The sequence below is a fragment of the Hemiscyllium ocellatum genome, chromosome 5, assembly GCF_020745735.1.
Source record: "Hemiscyllium ocellatum isolate sHemOce1 chromosome 5, sHemOce1.pat.X.cur, whole genome shotgun sequence".
Lineage (NCBI taxonomy): Eukaryota > Metazoa > Chordata > Chondrichthyes > Orectolobiformes > Hemiscylliidae > Hemiscyllium > Hemiscyllium ocellatum.
Genome location: NC_083405.1, coordinates 23,308,642 through 23,321,752, shown reverse-complemented (window position 1 = coordinate 23,321,752; position 13,111 = coordinate 23,308,642). Strand labels below are relative to the sequence as shown.

Here is a 13,111-nt window from a genome sequence, read left to right as displayed (position 1 = left end):
GACTTACAAAAGGGGAAGAATATCAGGTAGAATATTTGGAAAGTTCTCCAATCAACTCCAAACAAACCAAAATCCATCTTAATATGCAAATTATTGTAATATTTCATAGCGTAACATTACCTCAATTATGCTTCAGTAGCGCGTAGGCACTCAAAACCTGAAATGACTTTCTGGTTCTGGGCGAACACTATACATTTATCCATGCCAAACAAAAATGTGTCATTCGACTGTGACAGTCTCTATAATCCAAATGAGCTCTGCAATATTCCAGGACATTACAGGTCTCATTCACCTCTAAGCAATTAAAAAACAGTACTTTTAAGCAACAGGACAGGTCTCTAAAGTAACCCATTCCTAACATTTCTAGATGCAGATCATAGGCAAACATCACCAAAGGAATAATGCACTCATCAATATCAAGTAAAGAAACAACTTGTGCAGATTTTTCAGCTGTATCAAGGGTAATGGGTTGCAATAGATTCAAACAGCCAGTTAATCCAAAAAAGTTAAGAATCAAAGTATTATCATGTATCTTTAGTGTCAGAATCCACATGACTCAACTTTAACAATGAAACGAGTGACAGTTCTATGGACTAGCGAGTTGATTACCAATGCACTTTACCATTTATGAACCAGGACTTACAAATCTGTCATATGCTTGGAACGAATAGGTCAACTTGGACCTATGATTCTTCTGGGCTTTGTGCACAAATCAATAATTAGTCATGAATGCTATTATCCCTGCATTGTTGTAAGAATGGTAGATGAACTAGCTTACTCGTTCAGCAATTTCGACCACTTGCATCATAAGACAAAGAACCGTTCAATTTCAAAGTGTACAGTGTTCAAAAAGCCAATGACCAATTCATCAACTGATTTTGAACTTTGAGAACACTAAATTTATGATAGTCTGTTCTGCTATAATATGTATTTCTTCAACGCGAATTCGCTTTAACACAATTGAATAATTCAGACTTATTTGTAGAACACGAACTTTCCTTAACCTGCATTGACAATAATGCGATTCTGGCTCCATTAGATTAAATGGTGCTGCTATTGTGTGATTTTGTTATAACACAAAATCGCACGATAATGGAACTATTGAGTTATATCAGAACTGACTGTATATAAAAAAGGTTAAAATTATAGTTTCAGATTCTCAAAACATGATTTGAATAAATCTTGACTACTGAACTGAAATACAGATATAAAATGTCAAGATCATTTATCTTATTTTTCTGAAGTTCCTTGGATTGATACTGATATTAGAGATTTGTTTCATCATTCAGGTGTCAGTCGCAGCTCATTCTCATCTCAAAGGAAAAAAGATTGTCATTTCAATCCCATCCAGAGACCTTAACACATCATCTCAGCTAACGCATCAGTGCAATATGGTAGGGATGAAGGAGGCATCGTTTTTTAGAGGAGATGTAAAACTCATCTGAGTAGGTGGATTTGAAGCAGCTATTCTAAGGTGATTTTTAGAGGCTGTATTACAATGTCCAGATTTTACTGGCTCTATACTATGGTAAACCAAAGGATGTGAGAACTACTACATAAATTTAAATACTTGACTTTGCAATGATTTTACTACACAATTGCTGAACCTTGGTCCCACTCTTACCCACATAAACCATCACATTCTACAAGCAACCACAAAATCAGTAATGTTGCCTGCTAATAGTCAAATCACAATAGCCATATCCATCATAAATCAGGACATAAATATTTAGCAAAGTGGGAGTGCCAATTCAGATAGACTTAAAACAGATTGAGTAACTCAAAACTGAGCATCCATGAAGCACTACGGGCCACCAGAAGCAATCTTAAAGAGTTGTATTCAACAAGGTATAAGCCTAGGAAGTGCATATCCCTTATTCCATCATTGCCATAAGCTAAAAACTAATCCTACTTCAATAAAGGAATACTGGGCATGCCAGGAGTTCTATCAAAGAGGAAGCAACCTAGTAAAGCAACTACACCAAACTACATACATGTTGTTTCTGACACTTAACATGCTATAGATCTCATAAGCAATTTACAAAACCAAAAGCTCTGCAGCCCTGCTATCAGTCATGAATTGTGACAAACAGTTAAATAAAAGGAGGAACTACACAATGTTGATACAGCCCAACCAGTGAATGGAAAATTGAATCTAAAGCAAGACTCTTAATTCTAAGTAGCATGTAAATGATCTATCTTGGCACTCTTCTGATGTGCCCTGCATCACCAATGCCAGTCTTCAGTCAACTCAATTTATGCCACGTGATAATCAACAAACTGATCATGCCATTATAGACAACAAATGCTTTTTTTCCCAGATAAACCTCAGCTTGTGATGGATGATGGTCCACAATGAGATTTGCCCCTAGTCAACCTGGTCCAGTCCAGCCACCAGATTGACATCCACCTAATAATCTGGGAAGTTGCCCAATTAAATGCTGGCCACAAAAGACAGAACAAAATCAGCCCATGTAATCATAGTGCCAACTTAGTCTCAAAAGAGATGGACGATGTCATCAATAGCACTATCAAGCAACACTCCCTCACTAATAACCTGCCTACCAATGCCCTGCTTAAGTTCCGCGAAGGCCATTTAACTCCATACCACATTACAAGCTTTATCTCAAAGTTGAAAAATGTGGTGCTGGAAAAACACAGCAGGCCAGGCAGCATCTAAGGAACAGGAGAATCGACATTTCGGGCATAAGCCCTTCTTCATTTTTCAACTCTGGTGCTCCAGCATCTGCAGTCCTCACTTTCTCCAAGCTTTATCTCAATACAGACAAAGAATTCAGGGTGAGAATAACTGCCTTTAATATTAAATTTGGACCAAGCAAAGCCTCAGGAAAAATCGTTGTGGATTAGATTAGATTCCTTACCGTATGGAAACAGGCCATTTGGCCCAACAAGTCCACACCAATCCTCCGAAGAGTAACCCACCCAGAACCTAGCCTATATTTACCCCTGACTAATGCACCTAACACTATGGACAATTTAGCATGACTAATTCACCTAACCTGCACATTTCTGGATTGTGGGAGGAAACCGGAGCACACACAGGAAACCCATACAGACGTGGGGAGAACTTGCAAACTCCACACACATAGTCACCCAAAGTGGGAATTGAACCCAGATCCCAGTTGCTGTGAGGATAATACCACTAAGCCATCATCTATTGATGTCAACCTTTTTAGCTCTATGCCCCAACTTCAGCTGCTTTACTGACAAGGTTAAAAGGTTTGGAAATTCACTGATGATATCCCAGTGTTCAGTACCGTTCATAACACCTCAGATACTGAAGTTGTTTGTGGCTGTTTTTAGCAAGACTGGAACAACAGTCAGGTTTACAGTAAAAGTGGCAAGTAATGTCTGAGCCATGCATACGCCTGACAAGTACAATCTCGAACAAGAGAGCGAATCCAGCATCTGCCGCACCGAATCAAACTAGGGGAAATTTACCACTAACCAGAAAATGAACTTGACCAGCCATACAAATATTGAGGGTACGAGAGCAGGAAATCTTGAGGCAAGTGGTAGGCAACTCTATGTTGAAGCCCCAAACCAGGAGCTAATGACAAAGAGCACTCACAATGGAGTCAAACAGTTGAAATATCAACCTGCATATTATTGCATCATATACCTTTGTCATGTACTAATTGTAGGAGAAAATTTAGTCAAAAGTCAAAGTCAATAGCATTTAGAGAGTTGACTTCATCGATTACACTAGTAACCTTTTTGATTTCAACAAATTTGCGAAAGCTGAATCTTATCCAAAAATAGGTGTTATCCAAACCAAGGCATTGATCTGCATCTTCTAGTTCACTCATTTGTCCACTTTTTGTCATGAAGTCAAATGGTTCAATATTCAGGCTTTTCATATGTTTCTAAATATGAAACATTAATCTGAGAAAGTCTAGACATTGTACCAAATTTGTGATGGATGTTTTAATGAATCAACAACACAAAACACCAGAATCAGCAAGTAAAAGCAAAATCACAGGTCAACGATGGGCTGGCTAGGTGGATTGGCCAAGTTAAATTATCCCGTAGCGCCCAGGCATAGTCGGTAAAATGGATTAGCCACGACAGAATGTGAGGTTATACAGACATTGGGAGGGTCTGAGTGCGAAGGCCTTCAGAACATCATGCAGGCTCAATGAGCCAAATGGCCCATTTCTGTACTGTGGGGATTCTACGGTGTCCCATTGCAGTTTTCAGCTTTTTGCAAAGTCAAATATATTTGGCGAATAATAGAAGGAATCAGACTACTGCATATAAGAACTAATTTATTCTACTTCATTAGCAACTTCAGTGCAGGGATGGCACAACAGTATATCCTGACTGCCCATGTCCACACTGCACAATGTTACAGAAACAAAATCAAATAGATGTTGGTGAGGCCACTTTTGGAGTACTGTGTACAGTTCTGGTCACCCTGCTGTAGAAGGATATTATTAAATTGGAGATGGTTCTGAAAAAAAATTACCAGGATGTTGCTAGGACTGGAGGATTTGAGTTATAAGGAAATGTTGGACATTTTTTTCCCCACTGGAGCAGAGGAGGTTGAGGGGTCCTTATAGAAGATTTGTACAATCATGAGGGGCTTAGACAAGGTGAATAGCAAATGTCTTTCCCCTAAGGTAGGGGAATTCAAACTAGAGAGTATACTTTTAAAGGTGGGAAAAGATTTAAAAGTGACATGAGGGACAAATATTTTACACAGAGAGTGGTTCATATGTAAAATAAACTGCCAGAGGAAGTGGTCCATGCACGCACAGTGATATTTAAAAGACATTTCAACAGGTACATGAATAGGAAAGGATTACAGGGATATGAGCCAAACGCAGGCAAATTTATTTTGGGAAACTTGGTCAGCATGGATGAGTAGGACCGAAGGGTCTGTTTCTGTTCTGTCAGACTATGAGATATTACTTTTAAATATAGTCACCGCATGCATACACTAATTAAGCACCACATTTAGCTTTTCATTTCAGCTTCCAAGAACTTTATATTAACTGTTATGCCAAAATCAGGAATTTTGTGCCACTTTTTAACAACACAAAAACATACAAAATACAAAAATTTTTGTATCTTGCCAATTAAGTAAAACTCAAATATTTCACCACCAAAAACCAGAAATAATTAGAAAAAAAAGTCAATTTATGCCTGCAATTTTTCTGTGAAATTTAAGTAACTTTGCAATTGCTGCAATTCACGTTCTCCTGCTTTAGCAGTTTGCTTCGAATGGAAATGAGGCACGGAAGGAAGACTGGTAATCTCCACTCGAAGCATCTTTTGAAAAGGTTACACATTTAAAGTACTGTCCAACCAACGCCCTCGTATCTCTTTGGAACTAATTGCAACACTTTCGATTCTGAAATATGACAAAAGCAAGCAATCAACATCGAACCACGCCCTCAAAAGGAAAAAAAAACTGTATTTTCAATCTCAGACTCCGAGTTAGGACGTGATTAAAATAAATTCTCATAACCTTCCATGCCAGTTTTTCAGGGCGCGAATGAGTTTAAAACGAATTTCAGGGAACCACCATTACCATCCCCCACCACGCCCACGTTAGCAATACAAATCGTGTAATCTGTCTTTAAAACGTTGAAATTTTATTGCATCACTAAATGCCAAATGTTTTTTGTGTGGTGCGAATTCTGTATTTTCATGATTAGCTTGAGAAAATGCCAGTCGACCGATTATCGCAAGGTTATCTGAAACGGTCGGCCGATAACTCTGGAAAAAAACTACTGCATTTACTGACTATGCTTCGTCCACACCGTTTTATCACGACATTTGTCCTCCAACCACATTTAACGCCATACTTTGGTTTAAAACGTCTAACGCAGTGCTTTCTCCCCTTCCTTCACAATCGGCATGTGGAAGGAAACGTTTACAGAAATGCAGCCAACTCGGTTTTATATTAAAGGGGGGGTGAGAGAAATGTTCCACCTATCAAGCCTTCCCTTTCTGAATTGTACAGGAGCGCGAACATCAGGACTTCTAATTCCCTTGGACAAGCGAGAGTGCATTTGATTTACATAGTCTCTCTTAATCTGGTCTGACCCATGTGCTCCTATAAGTACAGATCCTGCCTCATTTATTCTATACTTTAGTCACTGCTTTCTGAAATGATTTTTAAAAGATCATGCCATAGAAATAGTGGCACATATGGCGTGCTTGGTATTTAAAAGCACATTAGACACCCCCTTCCCTCCCCCCTGCTCATTACTCAGAAATGTGTCCAAACGCCTAGTATTCAGGGAGAAGCCCTAGACTCGTACACAAGACACACACACCGCGGTCTAGATGATCTTTGCACCACTTTGATCTTACCCAGCCACCCCGGTGTTGTACTTCATGGTTTTCCAGGGGGTCCCACTGTAGTAGTTTCCATTGCTGGAGCTCAGCATGTAGTTTATGCCGTAAGTGCTCGCCTTGTTCTCCCTCTTCCTCCTCCCTCCGAGCACCAGGCTCTTCAGATTGCTATTGTGGTAGTTGTTGCTCTTCACAAAGTTGCTCCCGCCGCCGCCACCGCCGTTCATCTCGGTGAAATTGTGACTGAAGTACGAGCCGGAGCCGGCTTTAGTCCTGCCCGAGGAGGAGGAGGAGGAGGAGGAGGAAGAGGAGGAGGACGACGACGACGAAGAGGAGCCGCCGGTACCGGAATCAGGGGAAGGCGACGACGAGGAGGACGACGAGGCCGAAGACGATTTCTGCGACCCCCTGCGAACGTCCCCGCTGCCCGGGGCCGAGCCGGGCCCGGTGCCCATGTCGGGGCCGGCTGCGGCTGCTGCGGCGGCGGCGGCTGCGGGAGGGCCTAGAGTCCGATGCGCGTCCCCGGCGCCGCAGGCCGGGCTGCTGGAGGGGGCAGCGGGGCCGGAGTTGCTGCTGGTGAGGTTAAGGTTGCCGCCGCCGCCACCATTGGGTTTGCTGTCCAGTGCTGGCGAGTTCAGATGCAGCAGATGATGGTGACCTGAACTGCTCCGGATTCCTTGAGAGGTTTCCCAGATTTGCATCCACAAGGCATTGGCGGGTCCCTTCTGCTCCGGCTGAATCCAAGCCACCCGCGGATCCATTAAATGGTGATCGATCGCTCTCTCCCTCTCTCTCTCTCCACGCACACCGAGGAAATCTCTCTTCTTTTCCCACCCTCCCCGCCCCCTCCCCAAAACACACAAAAAAAATTTGCACGGATTACCTGACGATTGACTGGAACTGGCCTGACATAGATTTTTTTTCTTTCCTTACTTGACCCGCTCTTTGTATTTTTTTTCCCCTACCCTCCTCCTCGCTTTAAACTGTTCCCGTATTCTTCTTTATTTTTTTAATGTAAAAAAAAAGCCGAGGCCGGTTTCTTGTTCACCTAAAAAGAAACTAACGCTAGACTTTAACAATATGGCGCCTCCCCCTGAGCTCCGGCACCCCCACTGCGCATGCGCGCGGATTTTTTTTTCTCCTTAAAAAAACCCGACGATTCGCCCGGGCCGGTCGTAACGCGCACGCGCGGATGATTTAAACCCAACGCTTCGCCCGGGCCGGGCCGGCCGGTCGGAACGCGCACGCGCGTCCACGCCGCCGAGCCGGAGGGGTTTGGGTGCTCGCGCGCGTTCACTCTCCCCTCTTCCCTCCCCAGCGATGGAACTGCGCCTGCGTCTTTCCTGAAGGGGCGGGGCGGGGCTGGGCTGGACTGGACGAGGCTGGGAGGTGAGGGTGTTCAGTTGGGTTCCCGCACGGGGTTCGATTCCCGCGTTCCTCTTGCGCGTTCGGTCGAAAGGGCTCACGAACTTGCCGTCTAAGCTCTGCGTTATGTTACTATGCGCAAACTTAGCTACTTCCTAAATAAATGCTGCTGTTTATGAGTAAAAAGTTAAAAATCCAGTTTTACTTTTGTACCTGTTCATCCACTTTGTGCTCCGAAATGATGATCACAAAGGGATAAAGACCTGTCTTCGTTGCAACACTGATGAACTAGTACTCCTCCATGTTGAACAGCTGTTGGAGGAAATACTGAGGATGGCAAGGACACAAAATATACAACATATGGAGAACTTCACTGTCCACCATGAAGAGTCAGTTAGAAGCAGCACTACTGATTGAGCTGGTGGGGTCTGCTTACGGGTGATGAGAGAACCAATAAAAGGGAAAAAAAACAAACTCAACCATATCTTCACCAATCAGCTGGCCGCATATGCATCAGTATGAGTGACCACTGCACATTCCCAGTGGAGACAAAGCCCCACTTTCACATAGGCGAAAGTGAGGACTGCAGATGCTGGAGATTAGAGTTATGATTAGAATGGTGCTGGAAATGCACAGCATCCAAAGAGCAGGATGAAGGGCTGAAGATTGTTGGGCCTTGGACACTACCCTGAGGAACTACTGCAGAGATGACCTGGACTGAGATGACTGACCTCGAATATCCACAAGCATCTTCCTTTCTGTCAAGTATGATTCCACCCGGTGGAGAATATGTCCCCAATTCCCATTGATGCCAGTTTTGCTTATGCTCCTTGATGCTACACTCAGTCAAACGCAACCTAGATGTCAAAGAATGTCACTTAGTCATAGAGTCATAGAGATGTACAGCATGGAAACAGACCCTTCGGTCCAACCCATCCATGCCGACCAGATATCCCAACCCAATCTAGTCCCACCTGCCAGCATCTGGCCCATATCCCTCCAAACCCTTCCTATTCATATACTCATCCAAATGCCTCTTAAATGTTGCAATTGTACCAGCATCCACCACATCCTCTGGCAGCTCATTCCATACTCGTACCACCCTCTGCGTGAAAAAGTTGCCCCTTAGGTCTCTTATATATCTTTTCCCTCTCGCCCTAAACCTATGCCCTCTAGTTCTGGACTCCCAACCCCAGGGAAAAGACTTTGCCTATTTATCCTATCCATGCCCCTCATAATTTTGTAAACCTCTATAAGGTCACCCCTCAGCCTCCGACGCTCCAGGGAAAACAGCCCCAGCCTGTTCCGCCTCTCCCTATAGCTCAGATCTCCAACCCTGGCAACATCCTTGTAAATCTTTTCTGAACCCTTTCAAGTTTCACAACATCTTTCTGGTTATCATTGACCAGAAACTCAACTGGATTCACCACATAAATGCAGTGTCTACAAGAGCAGGTCAGATGCTAGGAATCCTGCAGTGAGTAACTCACTGACTAACTCCCAAAGCCTGTCCACTGTCTACAAGACACAAGTCAGGAGTGTGATTGAATACTCCCCACTTGCCTGGATGGGTGCAGCTCCAACAGCATCCAAGAATGTTTACACCATACAGGACATAGCAGCCTACTTGATTGGCACCATATCCACAAAAATTCCATCCCTCCACCACTCACGCTCAGTAGCAGCAGTGCGTTCTATTTACAAATTGCACTGCAGAAATTCACCAAAGATCCTTTGACAGCACTTTCCAAACCCATCACCATCTCCACTTCAAAGCGCAGCAGATACATAGGAACACCACGACCTACAAGTTCCCCTCCAGTCCACACAGCATCTTGACTTGGAAATAAATTGTCATTCCTTCATTGTCGCTGGGTCAAAATCCTGGAATTCCTCCCTGATGGGTCTACCCACAGAACATGGACTGCAGTAGTTCAAGAAGGCAGTTCACCACCTCTTTCTCAAGGGCAACTAGGATGAGTAATAAATGCTGATTAGCCAGCAATGCCCATGTCTGAGGAGAATAAAAACAAATTACAAAACAGTATAACATTTAAATGATTTGTACCTTAATTTTAATTACATTTTGTAATACTTCTTCAATGTTTTGAGCTGATTATGGGAAAGTGGGATTAGTGCAGATAGTACTTTATTTTGATGCACAGTCTTGATGGATCAGAGGGCCTCCTCTGTACTGTATCATTTTCTGAGCACAGTTTGAATTTTGACCAAAAGCAGTTTTAATACTGGGGTCTATGTCCATGGAGAATAGTGGTGCCTATCTGACACAATAAACTGCCAAAATTAGAGGTCTGGAAATAGATTATTACTTGAGTCATATTCCAGTTGGAAGAGCGCCTTAGTGGCATGAACTCTGTGTGTGATTCAAAGACTTGTATGGAAAAAGCAAGTTCTGGTTCCTGCAGCAGTGGCATCAGTAACAAGGAAATTGGCAGTAGTAATGTTAGGACAGTATGCACCTGAGCCATGCTGGGACCAGTGTTGTAACAAACCTCATAACTAGGTAAATAGAAAGGGCTTTAAACTGAACAATAATAGTGAGGGTCCAGTCTTGGATGAAGTAGCTAGTCGAGGGATAATGTCAATGATGAAGTGCAAAATAGTAGCATGGGAAATGAAGGTTAGAGAATGGCAGAAAAAAATACAGAGAGAATAAACTTAAAGAATACACCAACAGTCAAGACTAGATGTTACAACAATAACAAAAAGATAGAATATCTTTGTATATTAATATTTGTTGGATTTCAGGCAACTATGGACATGATTTTCAATGCTGAGGCAACACCAAGAGGAATATCACGAACAACACCAGCCACTCTAAAAGGTCTTTATTGATCTGATCGAAAATTTTGATTCAGTTAATCAGGAAGTACTATGGACGAAGCTGTCCAATGCCAGCTGTCCAGAACAATTCCTCAAACATCCTCCATCTATTTCATGAAAGATGTTGGCAATAGTCCTCACCAATGGTAATTTGACAGAATCATTTGAGGTTGAGACAAGGAGCAAGCACCAATGTGTCATTAGTCCCACCCTCTTCTCCATCTTCATCGCCACCATTCTTAACTTTGTCAAGAATGAGCCTCCCAGTGATGTAGACATTTTCTGCAGGATGGATGGAAAAACTTTTAACTCGAGCCTGCTGAAATCCAAGAAGAAAATGAGTCCAACCTCGCTTGTGGAACTTCACAGTGCAGATGATCTAATTTCCGTGCTCTCAGAAGAGAATCTTCAAGCCTCACTTGATGCCTTCTTGGAAGCAAACCAATGAATTGGTCTTGGCATCAACTTCAAGAAGCCTCAAGTCTTTTACCAAACACTCCCTGGACAAGTTCTTGTCCATTACTCTGTTAAAGTCAATGGAGAAATCCTTCCAAATATGCAACATTTTCTCCACCAGAGGAGCCTTGTGTCATCTCAGGCTGACGATACAGAAATCCAACACCACATCCAATCTGTCAGCACAATACAGGCCCTTCAGCCCTTGATATTGCACCAACCTGTGGAACCAATCTGAAGCCTATCTATCTTACACTATTCCGTTTTCATCCATATGTTTATCCAATGATCATTTAAATGCCAATAAAGTTGGCAAGTCTACTACTGTTGGAGGAGGCAGTTCCACGCCTCTACTACTACCTGAGTAAAGAAATTACTTCTGATATCTGTCCGATATCTATCACCCCTCAATTTAAAGCTATGTCCCCTCTTGTTGGCCATCGCCATCCAAGGAAAAAGTCTCTCACTGTCTACTCTATCTAACCCTCTGATTATCTTATATATCTCAAATAAGTCACCTCTCAACCTTCTTCTCTCTGATGAAAACAGCCTCAAGTCCCTCAGCCTTTACTCATAAGACCTTCCCTCCATAACATTCTAGTAAATTTCCTCTGCACCCTTTCCAAAGCTTCCACATTCTTCATATAATGCAGTGACCAGAACTGTGCACAATACTCCAAGTGCAGTCACACCAGAGTTTTGTACATGAAGCATGACCTCATGGCTCCAAAACTCAATCCCTCTATCAATAAAAGCTAACACACCAAATGCCTTCTTAACAACCCTATCAACGTGAGTGGCAACTTTCAGGGATCTATGTACATGGATACTGAGATATCCCTGCTCATTTATACTACCAAGAATCTTACCATTAGCCCAGTACTCTGCATTCCTGTTGCTTCTTCCAAAGTGAATCACCTCACACCTTACCACATTAAACTCCATTTGCCACCTCTCAGCCCAGATCTGCAGCTTATCTATGTACCTCTGTAACCTGCAACATCTTTCAGCACTATCCAAAGTTCCACGGACCTTAGTGTCAGCTGCAAATTTACTAACCCATACTTCTACACCCTCATCTAAGTCATTTATAAAAATGACAAACATCAGTGGCCCCGAAACAGATCCTTGCAGTACAGTACTTGTAACTGAACTCCAGGATGAACATTTCCTATCAACCACCATCCTTTGTCCTCTTTGAGCTAGCCAATTTCTGATCCAAACCGCTAAATCACCCTCAATCCCATGCCTCCGTATTTTGTGCAATAGCCTACTGAAATCCATATACACCACATCAACCACTTTACCTGTTTCTTCACCATCTCAAAGAACTCAATAAGGCATGTGAGGCACGTCCTACCCTTCCCAAAACTGTATAGACTATCCTTAATCAACTTATTCTTCTCTAGATGATTATAAATCCTATCTCTTACAAACTTTTCCAACACTCTACCCGCAACCGAAGTAACGCTCACTGGTCTATAATTACTGGGGTTGTTTCTACTCCCCTTCTTGAACAAGGGGAAAACATTTGCTATCCTCCAATCTTCTGGCAGTATTCCAATTGACAATGACAAGATAAAGATCAAAGCCAAAGGCTCTGCAATATCCTCCCTGGCTTCCAAGAGAATTTTAGGATAAATCCCATCTGGCCCAGGTGACTTATCTATTTTCACACTTTCCAGAATTGCTAACACCCCCTCCTTGTGAACCTCAATCCCGTCTAGTCTAGTAGCGTGTATCTCAGTATTTTCTTCAACAACATTGTCTTCTCCAGTGTGAATACTGATGAAAAATATTCATTTAGCACTTCCCAATCTCCTCGGACTCCGCACAAAACTTCCCACTACTATCCTTGATTGGTCCCAATCTTTCTCTCGTCATTCTGTTATTCCTGATCTACCTATAGAAAGTCTTAGGGTTTTCTTTTATCCTATCTGCCAACGACTTCTCATGTCCTCTTCTGGCTCTTCTTAGGTCTTTTTTGGCTAACTTGTAACTCTCAAGTGCACTAACTGAACCTCCATGTCTCATCCTAACATATGCCTATTTCTTCCTCTTACAGTCAAAAAGTCATAGAGATGTACAGCATGGAAACAGACCCTTCGGTCAAACCTGT

At 42.7% G+C, this 13,111-nt stretch overlaps 1 protein-coding gene across 6 annotated transcripts in view; it reads right to left on the bottom strand.

Moving 5' to 3' along the window:
* tent4a (terminal nucleotidyltransferase 4A) overlaps nucleotides 1-7,182 on the bottom strand; it is a 111,480-nt gene extending 104,298 nt beyond the window's left edge. For all 6 annotated transcript variants that reach the window (XM_060824579.1, XM_060824578.1, XM_060824581.1 and 3 more), the window contains exon 1: nucleotides 6,346-7,182. In XM_060824579.1, the coding sequence (XP_060680562.1) occupies nucleotides 6,346-7,088 (743 nt within the window). In that variant the 5' untranslated portion in view covers nucleotides 7,089-7,182. The remainder of the gene's footprint in view (nucleotides 1-6,345) is intronic.
* Between the last annotated feature and the right edge of the window lie 5,929 nt (nucleotides 7,183-13,111).